This window comes from Knufia obscura, assembly GCF_036327395.1.
Source record: "Knufia obscura strain CCFEE 5817 isolate CBS 148926 chromosome Unknown scaffold_7, whole genome shotgun sequence".
Classification (NCBI taxonomy): domain Eukaryota; kingdom Fungi; phylum Ascomycota; class Eurotiomycetes; order Chaetothyriales; family Trichomeriaceae; genus Knufia; species Knufia obscura.
In genome coordinates, this window is record NW_027042693.1 from 369056 (window position 1) to 383429 (window position 14374).

Sequence of the window (14374 nt, forward strand, 5' to 3'; positions counted from 1 at the left end):
GTTCTGTGACCATTTTCAACGCCTGTTGTTCCATGGTCTGGGTATCTCTGTTGTCTATCACCTTTTCAATGCTTTCCTATCTCATAACACTTTTCCGCGTTGCCCAATTCATCAGATGATCCTAGCTATCTCCGAACTCTAGGCCTAGACCTTTAGTCTCTGACTTCGCGTCCTCTTCGCTCGCCTTGCTAGCTTCCCTCATCAACTCGAGTGCTTCAGTGGCCTGACTCGTTTCATGCTCGAGGCCTGGCCGATCTACGTCCTCGCCATCGCCTTCTGCATCGTCCTGGTTCGTCATCTCGCGGAAGAACTCGCCGTACTCAGGATCAGCTGGCGATGGACCATCATTGCCAGTGTCATCTCCTGTAGACGTGCCGGCTAGACCAGCTCGAAGATCTTCATCGCCATCAGCATTGTTACGGAAAAGCGGAAAGGATGGGTCGGCATCGCCAGCACTGGAGGCGCGAGCAATGGCTGCCGAAACCATTGCATCACGCATTTGATTGGACGGTGCTTCACCACTCGGGCTGAACAGAGGTGAAGGGCTTTCTGGATAAGGTCCTGAGCCGGGATTGGAGAAATTGCCAGCGAACGTTGGTGCAGAAGCACCGGTGAAAGCCAGTTTACCGTTGCTGACAGAGCCTTGCCTAGCAGTGTCTGGTGTAGCATTCTGGCCCATGATGTTCGTAGGGCTAGCCACAGAACCACTCAGAGTAGGTGAACCATCTGAAGGTCGTGGCATAAGTTGACCTGTCGGATAAGTCTCGGTCGGCTTTCGTCGTAAATACTGCTTAGTCCTCAAGTGAGCTGGCAGATCCTCTGGCTTGGCTACGCCGAACTCTTTCATCAACTTCTGTTGCTTAGTAGGTCGTGGCTTCCTCGTTGACAAGCTTTGGTCGAGGATTGGCGGCGGTTCGGGTGCAATAGGCTGGAACTTATGCAGCTCTTGCCTGAACACATTCGTCTCATAGGCCAGTAGCACTTCGGCGCCCTCAATCTTCCGAAGGTAAAACAACATCTCCGGCATCTCTTCTGATGTGCGACAGAGCTCATTGCCATTCGTGTATTGAGATAAGAAGTCACGGAAGGCTTGAGCTTTGGAAATGATGCGGTCCAGTGTTTCTTCTTCGCTCGGCTGAAAAGGCAATTTCTCAATCTCGTCCTGCCAAGCCTGTAGATCCTCGAGTTTGGGTCGCGCAGCATCTCGAGGTATCTTGACTCTCCAGTCGCAGATCGGACAAGTGAACATTTCTGTATCTTTGACCTTGCCACGTGCTAGCTTGAGACACTTTGCATGATACCAATCGTGGCAAATCTCACATTCGATCATGAGACCTGCCTCTGGCTGCCGACATAAGCAAAAGACCGGCTTCTCTTCGTCGTTGAGGCCTGTAGGCTTCTCCTCTCCTTCGGCCGGACTTGCGTCACGTGATGCTGGCTCGACAGGCGCTCGATGCGTATCGTTCAAGTCAAAACAGAAATTGTTTCGTTCCTCCACAAATTTCATGTGTTGTTCAAGGATGTGCAGTGGTGCGTTGGCCTTGCCAAACAGTTTCTTGCCCTTCCTCATCCAATCTTCATGCTTCTTGACCTGTTTCTCGAGATCTGCAGCGCCATGAGGCTTGCCATTAAGCTCTTCCAGACTTTTCATGACTTCCTGGACGTGAGCATACGTTGGCCGTTTCCTGAAGTCTGATTCATTGCTCTTTTCCACGAGTGTAATAATTTGTCTCTTTGCTTCGCGATTCTTGGCCAATATCGCGTCCATCTGGGACAGAGTCTCCTTGTTGACGGGAAACGATTGAGCTGTGACCTGTGAATGCAGCGCTTCCAGTTGAGGATAGTGAACATCGTCTGCCCCCATGATCTCCTTAGCCTTGATCTCCCAGAGGTCGCCCTTTCTGACCATTTCCTGGAGAAACTCGACTTGTGGATGAGTCTGTATGATGCCGAGATCACTCGATCTTTGCAATAGCTCTTTGCAGCTATCGAGAGTGTGGTTATGCATATCTTCTCTGGCTCTTTCAACCAAGTCACTCCACTCTGCTCGTTGATGCAGCTTGTCGAGATTCGTCAATTCTGGCATAGCGATCATGAAATTTCGGCCTTCATCAAGCATGATTTCGAGCTCCTCGGCAGACTTCCTGATACGCCCTTCGAAGACTTGCTTCACACTATCTCGCCAGTCGTCGATGCTGACGAGTTTCTCTTGTAGAGCTTCCATTTGAGGTGCAGAAAACCCGAGTTGCTCACCATCTTCTATAAGCTGTTTCATCTTCTCAAGGCTCATCTGTGCGTCAGTCTCCTTCTCTTCCGTCTTTCCAGTACCTGCTCGGGTTGACGATCTGCGCCATGCTTTCTCGTTCTTGCGTCGATTCTGCTGCTTCCGCGTGACGTACAGGTTTGCTTCTTCAGCCCATTCATTGCATTTCTTGACAAAGTCAGCAAGGTCGTCAAGCCCTTCAAGATGGTAGTCTATCTTCTCACCCTCAGTAAGAAGATTTTGCAATGATTTCAGCGAAGGATTCGCTTCGCCGTCTAGCAGAGTTTCGAGCCTGCTTTCCCATGCTTTCGGCACATTTGCTTTGTTGACTACTTTGCGCACGATTTGCTCCAATTCGTGATTGGTGTATCTAACGATCACTGTGTGATCCGAGCCTTGAAGGCGCTGGTCCCCCGGGACGTCGCAGCAATCGAGCTGTTCGGGATGAAGCAGGCAGCCCACTTTCCTGCTCTTCTCGCAGCGGAATTGAGACAAGTAGCAGAAGACTTTGCAATGACTGCACTGATAATCGTCTTCCTCAAGCTCTTCGTCTTGCACTTCAATGTGTAATCCACAATCCTCTGGGACTTCCTCTGCAAGAGTATCAAATGTGCAGTCCTGATGTGGGTACAGCTCTTTGTGACGAGCAGCGAACCTTTCTCGCTGTGACAGCTCACGGTCTAGGACACGTTCCAGAGCTGGTGCCAGCCATTTGGCAGTGCTGATCGTCGTGTCCGTCGACGCAGCAGTGAAAAGAAGCTCTTCGTGTGAAAAGCAAGGAGGCTTGCGGAACTCCTGCAGCCTCTGCACACCAGCGTCGCCAAAGGGTTCCCAGTCTGCAGGAGCAAAGTTGACTGCTTCGTTGAAATTGAAGCCATGGTTGAAGCCTGCATGATATGCCTGTGGAAAGGTAATCACGAATTGACCCGCTCTCTGGTCTAGAGCATAAACATTGACACCAGCCTTTCTCAGCTGATTAGGTGGAAGAATAGTGACGAGCTGATAGAGCAAATCCGGCTGCGTCTCGAAGAGCTCGGGCACCGCCTGGCGCATGGCTGCCTCGAAGGCAAGCGCATCGGAACCTGGTATACCATACCACGTCTTGGTCGAGCCGAAGTGCTGATAGTTGGCAGAGTATGCGTAATGATCCTCGTTATGCCAGCAGAAGGTAGAGAAGCACATGCCCACGTACAGCCATGGTACGGTCATTCCAGATATGTCGCCTTTGATGTGCCGGAACAGTGAATCCTGGTGAAATGGTAACGCGTTCAAATTCCAGGGGTCTCTCGAATGTTTGTCGAGCGGGTTCTTCTCAATCGTCGGAAACCCGCTGCCATGAGTTGTGGAGTGAATATCAGCACCATACTCAACTTCTACAGTATCTGTTAGATCCTCGACCAGACGCCAGAACTCCTTCTCGACCTCTTCCTCAGTAGGATACCGCGGACCAAGGCCACTTGGATCAGGTGGCATCCGAGTGGAGAAGTATTGTTCCTTGAAGATATTTGCTTTCTCTTGAAATGTTCTGAGTGAGTAGACATTGCCCTCTTCAAATCCGTACTCGTTGTTGCCGACCAGGCACTTCGAGCAATGCCACTCGTATTCCGGTACAGCGGCAAGTGGAGGATCAACACAATAGCGGTGGTAACCAAGGTCGCAGCTGTCACAAACCAGGATGTTTGGCTTGTCACTAGATTGATTACACGTCTCACATTTGTCTCCATTGAGTCGGACTGCGGATTTGCCTTTCGCATGTGGTGTGGATGGTCGCATACTCACAATAGGAGGATTCGGCATATCCTTCTTGGACCGCTTGGGCCGATGATTGCCTGCGCCATTGGCATCACCGTTAACTCCATCAGAGCTATCATCTCCATTGAGGCTCTCGTGGCTCAGAGCTCGCTTCAGCGGATTGGATCTTGCGCCGCTAGGTATTGGACTGCCATTCATGTGATGGTGTTGTATTGAATGGCCACCCGCACCACCATTGATGGTGGTGATGATCGGACCATTGGGAAGTGGTGCATGTACCTCACTCTTGATGGCTGGAGAAGGCTGATTGACGGGAGTGAAACCACTCGCACTGTTGACTGCCGCAAAGCCGCCGTTGTTGACAGCAGTGAACCCAGATGATGAAACAGGTCGATGAATAGCTGGTGAAGGGGATGGCACTGCTTGCGAAGGTCGAGGAGAGTCCACCGAAGCGTGTAGAGCCACAGATGCCTGGTGAGCAGGCGAACCTCCTGCAAAGGCTGGTGGTGCTGACTGTGTTGGTAGCGGCATATTCATAGGAGACTGGGTCTGTGATACGCCAGGCGAGTAAGAAGAGCCGTTGGCGGCATTGGCATATTCGAACTCCATCTGCTGATGGACACCTGGTTTTGCATATTTCAGCCATTCTTCGTATGGGTGCAGCCATCTTTGATAGGAGTTCTTCAGGGACGTTGACAAAGATGACATTATCTTGCCACTGTAGCCCAGATCCCGACCTATCTCAGCCCATTTCTTGTCCTTGCATACATTCTGGAAGCCACCTCTGACTTCGACAGCTTTCTTGAGCTTGTAGAGATCAAGAGGCCGCTTGTCGACGCTTGGAAAGCGGTTGAGATGAGCACCGTATTGTTTATGAAACTTGGCAAGCTGGTCCAAGTAGTTCAGGTTGGTCCGATTCGAGCCCTCAACCAGGTTGATCTCTTGTTTGCGGGTTCGGAAATGGAATTTCTCTGAATCGATGGCGAACTCGGGATTCCAGTTGTCGGGAGGTACAATCTTACATATACCGTATTTGCTTGCCTTTTCAGATATGCTTCTGATATATTCCATGGGATCACGAAACTCAGCCTCTGTCGGCCGGTATGTAGGTGCTTCTGGAAGTCCATAAGGACGTGGCCTGGGAGGAGGATCGCGGGCTGATGGATGGCCTTTTCTTTCAACAGTATTCATATCCAAGCGTTGGTGCTCACGGCGGGCGCTGTATGGAAACGACGGTGGGCCGACATTCGGAGTATTGCCGTTCATTCTGACGGTGGCTATTGGTTTGTTGGCGCCATGGGGAGCCTGAGCTGCCCCTATGGCAGGAGGAGCAACCATAACGACCACACCTGCCTTCCCCTCAGTGCATCAGTATGCTGGACAAATCGTGCTATCATGCGGGTGCAATTCGTCTCGGAAGATGATCGGACGTAGACCGAAACGTTTGGAAGGGTGTGACTTGAGTGTTTGGACGACGACTAGTTGATACAACCACGGTGGCAGTTGCGCTGGATCAATATGTCTTCGGGTAGGAAGGGCTGCAGGCTGCGAATCGAGAAGTGCCAACGGAGCACTTCAGACGTGGATGATCACATGCAGCGAGCCGGTACCAGTCATTGTTCGCAGTAACTACAGATCTGGACGATCGATGAAATGAACGCGTGGGCCGAGTTTTGATAGAAGGGACTGTTGATGATGGGAGGAATGAAACAGTTGGTAGTCACGATGCACGGCAAACTGGAAGGCGCCCAGCTGCGCTCTCAGTCGCAGTCGCAGTTGCAGGTTCCGATGCTGCAACCATTGCCTGCAGTTCGACGGCAGGAATGGTCTAGCCTATTTCTGCCTTCTATGTTGGCCACTCACCATCCCCAAATCCTGGATCTACGGGGTCGAAAAAAGCCAAGATCAGCCACTTACTGCAGCTTTCCAGAGCTTCGACATGACTTCGTGCCATCACAGTTGGTCCTCGACGATACTGATGAGCACATTGCCGATTCCAACGTATTGCGCCATGACGAAGGCCGCAACATGCCAGGAAGTTTTGCAACGTTCCATTACTACAAAGAAGCAAGCATTTAATAGTCTGTTTCGTATTCAGTGAGGTAGAAAAGACTCAGCTTCTTGTCGCGAGGTCACTAAGAGCAGTAAACGACCACAAAACATCATGAACAATGTCGCGGTCAGTAAAATGACTCGATTGCTTATCACTGTACTCGCTCTCTTGTGAGACGCTGTCACAGTGACCGACCCGCACGCAGTCGACGAGGTGAGCAGTGATGTGGTCGTCCCGACCAATCACATGACGCGACAGGCTGTCAATGTTGTGGCGTCTTCCTGCACTCTAGAACCCACCTTGCCAGCCTCGAGACATGTATCTTGCTGTACTTTGCTGATTGCTGACGCTCAAGAGCAGTAGTCAAAACGTTGAACCTACCAATGCGCTACAAAACAGACATGCTTGAGAGCTGCTGCAAACTTGTTAACATATGACCCATGGAGACGCGTCTCAAGCCAGTCCCAGCATTTTACTGTTGCTACCTCCTACGCTCCACCATCCGCCATTCAAGTCTTTACATCGGCTCATCACCCCATCCGGCACGTCGTCTGGCCCAACACAATGGCAAAGTCAAGGGTGGCGCAGTCAGGACTTCCCGCAATAGCCTCCGACCATGGGAAATGGTCTGTGTAGTTGCCGGCTTTCCGAGCAATATCGCAGCACTACAATTCGAGTGGGCATGGCATAACGCCCACCTCACCAAACATATCTCAGCTGAAGACCGACTATCGGTACCAACGACGCGGACCAAGACTAATAGGAGAACTGGCAAGTCTAGATCACGACTAGGCAGACCACGAAAATCGTTATTGGATCACCTATCAAACTTGCATTTGCTTCTTCAGGCATCTTACTTTTCCAAGTGGCCACTCGAGCTGAGATTCTGGAACGAAAATGTGCACAAGTCATGGCTCGCGTGGGATGATAGAGTCGATGAGCAGATTCGCCCGCAGATCAAGGTTCTGCTCGATTTGCCACAGGATCGAGGTGAGGAGGAAGAACCCAGCTCCGCTCAGAGACCTGCCAAGAGGCGCAAGGTCGACTTGATTAGCAAGGGAGGCGTTGAGGGCGTCGATCCGACTTATGCTAGATTCCAACTTGTGCTGCAGAAAGCGAAAGATTTGACTGATGGCGATGATTCGATACCACTTTGTGACATATGTGGAAAGGATGTCGATGTCAACAATCATCTGTTCAACGTATGTCTAGGACGAGATTGCCACTCATCGACGCATCTGTCATGTCTATCTGCGAGGTTTCTTGATGAAGAAAAGTCCGAGCTTATGCTTCCAACCAAGGGCACATGTCCATCCTGCAGGACGACATTACAGTGGTCAGATCTCATGCGAGTGTTGTCTCTAAGGACGAGAGACCAGAAGCAGGTGCAAAAACTGCTTAAGAAACGCAATAAGGGTGCGGCCGCGGTTGCTGCTGAGATCCTTGAGGACAGTGATGACAGTGATATTGCCGAAGAGTACGAGGATGCTGCGTCTGACGATCCAGAAGAAGCCGGAAGTGAATCTGGCGACGATGCGTCCGTCGATAGCATTCTCTCTTTCTGGTCTGAGAGAGGTGCGGCAGCAAAATCAGCTCCCTCGGCTTCGCAACCACAGCGGCTCGAAATGGTGATTGAGGATAGCGAAGACGATCGCTGAGCTACTACCAGGTCAGGGCGCTTGTAAGGTAGAGAGCACTTGCAGGTCTTCTGTCAAGGGTCCAGCTTCGTCCAAGTTCTTGTACGCTTGCCAGATCTGATCCGCAACTTCTTGCAGTGGCAAGCCAGCATTTATCGTCTTCACGTTAAGATCGTTCAACCTCGAGAACAGGTGCTTGAAGAGGGCTCGAACCTTTGCTTGCATTTCCTGCTTTTCATAACGCTCTTCGCCATATCCTCCACGTTTGGCAGCGTCTTCAGAGGAGATGTCAAGGAAGAGAACGAGATCTGGTTTAGGCAGTCCGATGTCCGGGTTCCAGCACCATTCCAGCGACATAGAGGGATTATCCTTTGCAGCAGAGTAGACCGTGCCCGAAAACGCGTAACGGTCGACGACGACAGTATGGCCGGCTCGCAGATCATTTAAGATACCCTGAACGGCCTCCCATCTGTTGGCGGAAAAGAGCAGATGGATTGCCTGATCACTCTGCTCGGCATTGCCTTGGAGGTAAGCATTGATCATCTGGCCTGTCGCGGTCGTTCGGTCTTGCAAGCGAGTCAGAGGAAGTTCTTACAGACGGTAGACTCGGCTCACCTGGAAACTTTATGTACTTGAACTCCTTATCTAAGCCGCCGATGTCTTCGCACAACATGTGGCATTGTGTTGTCTTGCCAGATCTGTCAAGACCTTCGACCACAATGAGATGACCTCGTGCATTCTTCCCTTTCTCACCCATGCCTGTTGATGTCACTTCGTTAGCTGTAATTATGTAGGAGGTCGCGATTCGTAGTGGTTGCATTTTATTTTCATCCATCTATCTCAATGCATTGGCAGCCAAGAAGTTGAAGTGGACGCGTTCCAGCGCGTTCTTTTTGTGCCTGACCACTTGAACTCCCCTTCAGATCCCAACACCTTCTAGCACTTGAATAATGATCAGATAACATGGCATCCGAGAATGCATCAACCCTGCCAGATGAGACGATGAGCTTCGTGCTTAGGCAGACTGAATTGGCCAAAGCAGGCCTACGACTTGGACAACTCACAATCCAAGGACGACCTACTATCTCTACGCCTACCTTCATTGCACCCACTTCTCGAGGTGTAATCCCTCATGTCACACAAGATGTTCTATCCAAGTTAACACGCGTTCCAGCAGTCTACATCGGACTTGAAGACTGTGAGTACACCACGTGCCTACCTGGCATTTACTGACAAGATACTCACAGCTCATGGTTAGTTATCGAAAAGACACCCCAGAAAGCTCCTGTCTTTCATCTAGCATCCCAAGCTTCCTCAAGACTACGCGACTTCATTGCCTTGCCCAGTGACTGCGTGTCTATTCTCGGACCACGACGTGTGCCAGCGCTAGAATGTCCTAACCAAAACACAAATTCGTCCATCGCGATCTGTACGTCGGTCGGGTTCAAGTCCCTCAATGTTGACGACTACGTCCAGAATGCTCAGCCGTTGCAGGCTGATATCACACTGAGCATAGCAGATGTGGTGACCAACAAGCAAATCAGCCAAAAGAGGGTGGAAAAAAGCGCAGACAGAACGCATGCATGGATGAAGGATACCCTGACAGCAGGAGCAGAGGCAGAGCCGAACGCGTCTACTCTGTTCGCGTCGATACCACCCCTAGAACCCCACCAGCAGTCATTCTACCTCTCAGATCTCTGTGACGAGTACAAGAGTGAGATTAGAGGAATCGGCCTACATTCGGCTGAAACAGCGGCCAATCTGCCACAAGCCCTCCAAGATCTGCCTCGGATATGTCTGACAAATCCTGAGAGTCCTCATGATATCTTACGCGCTGTGGCACTGGGCAATGACATGGTCACAGTATCTTTCGTTACAGAAACGTCGGAAAATGGCATAGCATTCTCGTTTTCGCTGGATGAGTCAGGTGAACAATCGAACGAGCCACTAGGCTTTGACCTCTGGGATGCCTCCCACGCAACTGACATCTCACCACTAGTCAAAGATTGCAAATGCTACACCTGCACAAAACACCACAGAGCCTACCTCCACCATCTTCTCAGCGCAAAAGAGATGCTCGCTTGGACACTCCTTCAGATCCACAACTTCCACGCCATAGATAGATTCTTTGCGGAGATACGGGAGGCGATTGCTGATGGTAGCTTCGAGCAGAAATCAAGAGAATTCAGCCGTGCCTATGATGTGGAAGTGCCCAAAGCATCAGGACAGGGCCCACGGATCAGAGGATATCAGATGAAGAGTGTTGGTGGTGGCGAGCCTAGAAAGAACAGGAAGGCTTATGGTCGGCTTGAGGAGCAGGCTAGGAAGCTGAAGGAAGCGGAATCTGGTGTTGCTACGCCTGAGGTAGAGACTTTGGCTGAGGATTTGGAAAATCAAGGATTGGGGGAGGTACAAAAGTGATCGCTAGATCCAAGGCCTTGTGCATGGACGAGGTGATCTGGCTCAGGTACCTTGTTGAGGTAGTCAGAGGGGCCTGTGAGTCCAGGACTGACCCCGTTAGCGGAAGGTGTGCCGAGCTCTAGCCGCTAGCTCAAACTGTTACGATGCCACGCATTTTCGTAAAGCACCATCTTTAGATGTAAACAAAGTAGGGAACCTTTCCGGATAGTAACACCGTTTCAGGACCTGTTCGAAGCCCGTTGCAGATCTCGGACAGTCTGAATGCAAGGATGCTTCGATAGTGCCAACTTTTTGCCGCAGAACTTCATCCTCTCCCGTGTTGCTCGGCAACCGGAGGAAGAAAGTCAACAAGGCCATTGTCGCACATCCGCATTACCGTAAAGCATATTGATTGCTGCCAGCTTGCCTTAACGAGCAGCTTCGTCGCAGGAATTCACACTCGTTCTATACCGAAAAGGCGACTTGGCGAATAAACAATGCTTCGCGACATTCCACCGACCTGATACGTTCATTCACCGCATATTGTGCTTCGAGACCAATATTCGCAAAGATGTCGCAACTACCACCAAGATTCCCGTGCTGGTGTCGAGCAGTCTACTCATGGGGAGGTGAAACAGATAAAGACCTCGGATTCGTGGAAGGAGACCTGATAGAATGCCTGAACGCTGGAGACGGATCATGGTGGATGGGCAGATTGCGACGAGATCGGAGGATGATGGGTGTCTTTCCCTCGAATTTTGTGCAGCTCCTACAGGAGGATTATGTGCCTATCAGCAGGTCTGTCAGTCCGATGCCAGCTAGAGCCGACAGCGACCGGAAGAACTCGATCGAGAACCTGGAGCGCAAGAAAGAGCAAGCGAAGAAGCGGAAACCATTTCAAGGTTACAAGACTGCTGTTGGACCTGGGGCAGCAGCAAGAACATCGGCAACGCCACAGAAGCCGACGACACCTCTGGCAAATGCAATAACACCGCCTTACAATCCCGCGAATCCTCCATCTACTGTGTTATGGCAGCAGCAAAGGGCGCCGAGGCCAGCAAGATCTCCTTCGCCTCTGCCACCAGATGAGCTGGGTTCACCTCCTCCACCTGCCCCTCCACCACATCGATCAGGCTTTACAAATAATCACATATCGAGGGCCCATTCTCCTGCTCCTCAAGCATATGATATGAACGGGCAGATATCAAGAGCACATTCTCCCATGCCGCAAAGTTACGATATGAACGGGCAGATATCCAGAGCACATTCTCCTGCTCCACAAGCATACGACATGAACGACAGATACCCTGTATCGAGAACACCGTCTCCGAACGTCGCTTCAATGCAGGGTCACACACCACCCATGATAAGAGACGCTATGGAGGATGTTATGTCATCACTGGAAGGCATGAGTGTACAACAGCCACAAGCGCATGAAAGACAACCCTCGAATCCTTGGTCGCCAGAGGCATTCAATGATTTCAGGTCGCCAGATTCACAAACTCGTCCTGGCCCGAGACCGCTAACATCGCTAGGACTGGGAGCGGGTGGTAGCAATTTTGGAAGCACATACTCCGAAGAAGCAAGAGAGAAATACAGCAGCCGGCATAATAGTCCGGACAGATATATTGATGGTCCACCGCATCTGGAGACATATGTACAGCGTATGGAGCGTCAGTTGGAAGAGCGCGCAAGGTTCAGAGAAGAATCAGAAGAGAGAGGTATGCCACCGCCACCACCACCAAAGAACTCAAACTGGACTCCAAGTGGTGTCGGCCGAAGGTTGTCGATGCGCAGACGGAAGTCGCAATATGATATGACTGGCCTGGATCGGACGTACACCACAAAGACGAACTCCACTAACTCTAGCAGTGGTGTAAACAGTTTGATGTCGTATCAATCGGATGTCAGCACTAGAACGAATCAGAGCGTTTTCAGCGGGTACTCGGCAGGCGGCTTCAGCGCAACGAGCGCGGGCAGTCTGGCTAGGAAAAGGAACGGTATCAATGATGTTGTGATGCCTCCTCCGGCTAGACCGCTCACAAGTAGCGGTTTGCGGAACGAGAGACCCAAGACTCCACAGACGGGACACTCGTATCACTCGAGCCAGGACTCGCGTGCAGGAGCGACATCAGCAGTTGGATTTGAGAATCGGTTCGATAATCGGCCCATGTCAGCTGCAGGAAGCAACCCATTCAGTCCGACACCAAAAGCGAAGAAGACTGGTTTATTCAAGAAATTCAATGAGACAGTCAAGACCAGCTTTGCGAGCGCAAGGAGTACGATAGCTCCGAATGGAAGCGACAGCCAGTCAAGCTCACCCACAAAACATGCCTATAACAATGGTGTGACAAGCATAGCCGGCGGAATGGCCTCGCCGCAGAAGCACATGCGACCTAAAAGTGCGGTTTCGAGCGCTTACTATGGCAACGACGCCGCTCGAGAGATGGGTCTCGACACTGGTGCAGGAGCGGATTGGCTGAGAACGAGACGCGACTTGAACAGGTCGAATACGCCTGGTCCTACTGAACGTCGGGAACGAGCAGACAGGTGTCAGATGCTTAATGAGCCTGTCATATGTCCTGTTGATGAGCTCTACGAGACAGTCCAGGGCGACGAAGACGCAGATGGTAGACCAGTCTACGATCCCTTCGTGCTAAATAATCCCAGCTTCAGCCAGGTCGATAAAGCAGCAAGATTCATTACCTCATTACCGAGCAGTATCACGGCCGCCTCCCTTGCAACAGGCTATGTATGCCGACCCTACCGCAGCGACGTCCAACGCCTCCGCGCAATATTCATTTGGTGCGCAGAACGAATAACCTGGTCAGAAGAGATCGAAACACCCTACGGCAGCAGAGGTACCCACATCGACACCCGCCGCACCATCCTTCAAAGGTCAGGAAGCAGCCAAGAAGTAGCAGCAGTAGTAACAGAGATGTGCCGCGCCATCGGCCTCGACGCCACCATGATCCAAGGCTACCTCAAGCGCCCCGGCGAACCCCTCGATCTCGACGCCGCAACACCCAACAAAGCAAACCACTACTGGAACTCCGTCCTCGTCGACAACGAATGGCGCATCATAGACGCAAGTCTCGCCAGTCCCACAAACCCCCATCGCGGCCTCTACTCAAGCGTCAGCACCTCCATCGCAGAACCCTTCTACTTCCTCACCAAACCCTCCGAAATCTGCTGGACACACGTCCCCGTCGACTCAACCCACCAACATCTCGTCCCGCCCGTCTCCCCCGACACCCTCCTCGCATTGCCAGGGTCATGTCCCCCATTCTTCCGCCAAGGTCTAATGCTACACGCCTACGACACCTCCCAAACCAGCATGGACGCCCTCGAAATGTCCACAATCGCAATCAACACCCCCCTCGACACAGAGCTCTACGCCGAAGTCGAAGCGCAAACGTACCGCACGGACTACGACGGCGACACCTACGAGGACCCCGATGCGAAAACCACGATGCGTGTACTCTCCCAGCCATCGTGGTACCGGACCTCACCATCCGGCCACTCAGAAACGATGCAAAAGCGGTACATCATCAAGGCTCTCCTCCCCGGCGATGAGCGCACCGGCGTCCTGAAGATCTACGCGGGCAAGAAGGGGCTCATGCACAGCGCGAAAGAAATCGTGCATCCGCTTGCGCTGGCGATACCGCTGCGGCATAGCGGTGAGAACCCACAGTATGAGTTTGCGAGACGGCATCCGACGCCGCATGCGACGAGGCAGGATCTCTACGTGATACAACCTCAATGTCTCTATCTTGGGATGGGGGAGAGATACGTGTTTTATGTGAGACAGCACAGCGCGCATGTCTCCGGTACACCCACCACCGAACAATCCGGCTTCGACTTCAGCGGCAGTAACAGACCCACATCACCCAACCCGCTTGTCCGCCCGAGTAGTGCGTTGAGTATGAGTTCCTCCATCGTCGGCTCCGCATACTCCGACCCCAGTACATCCGCTTCCAACAACAATAACACCGTCGGCAACGGCGTAAAAACCAAAGAGAAACCCGCCAAACTCGCGATTCAGTCACCCAGTGGCAAGATCTTCAGGATGACGCGCAAGGTAGACGGGTGGGGGCAGAGTAGTGCCGCGAGGCAAATGGACGGGGAGGTGATGGGGAGTGTGTGGGAGACGGTTGGGGGGATTAAGGTGGGCGAGAGGGGGGTGTGGAGGGGGTTGGTGCTTGCGGATCGGAGTGCGAGGTGGTGTGTTTGGGGGGAGTGGGAGTGTAGTTAGTGGGTTTGTATCTG

General features: G+C 52.0%; 5 protein-coding genes across 5 annotated transcripts; 3 read left to right on the forward strand and 2 right to left on the reverse strand.

The window, feature by feature from the left end:
* Positions 1-121: 121 nt before the first annotated feature.
* Positions 122-5353, reverse strand: PMZ80_006327 (uncharacterized protein; the record flags this gene model as incomplete). Its single annotated transcript, XM_064874740.1, has 1 exon — positions 122-5353. One exon carries the CDS (start codon positions 5351-5353, stop codon positions 122-124), a length of 5232 nt encoding a protein of 1743 aa, XP_064729140.1.
* A 1155-nt stretch (positions 5354-6508) lies between these two features.
* Positions 6509-7726, forward strand: SLX1 (Slx4p interacting protein; the record flags this gene model as incomplete). Its single annotated transcript, XM_064874741.1, has 1 exon — positions 6509-7726. The coding sequence occupies one exon, from the start codon at positions 6509-6511 to the stop codon at positions 7724-7726; it is 1218 nt and encodes a 405-aa protein (XP_064729141.1).
* Positions 7727-7738: 12 nt separating this feature from the next.
* Positions 7739-8462, reverse strand: CDC8 (Thymidylate kinase; the record flags this gene model as incomplete). The annotated part of the gene is made up of 2 exons (XM_064874742.1): positions 7739-8271; positions 8321-8462. 2 exons carry the CDS (start codon positions 8460-8462, stop codon positions 7739-7741), a joined length of 675 nt encoding a protein of 224 aa, XP_064729142.1.
* A 206-nt stretch (positions 8463-8668) lies between these two features.
* PMZ80_006330 (uncharacterized protein) lies at positions 8669-10126 on the forward strand (the record flags this gene model as incomplete). The annotated part of the gene is made up of 2 exons (XM_064874743.1): positions 8669-8903; positions 8964-10126. 2 exons carry the CDS (start codon positions 8669-8671, stop codon positions 10124-10126), a joined length of 1398 nt encoding a protein of 465 aa, XP_064729143.1.
* Positions 10127-10676: 550 nt separating this feature from the next.
* Positions 10677-14360, forward strand: PMZ80_006331 (uncharacterized protein; the record flags this gene model as incomplete). Its single annotated transcript, XM_064874744.1, has 1 exon — positions 10677-14360. The coding sequence occupies one exon, from the start codon at positions 10677-10679 to the stop codon at positions 14358-14360; it is 3684 nt and encodes a 1227-aa protein (XP_064729144.1).
* Positions 14361-14374: the final 14 nt, after the last annotated feature.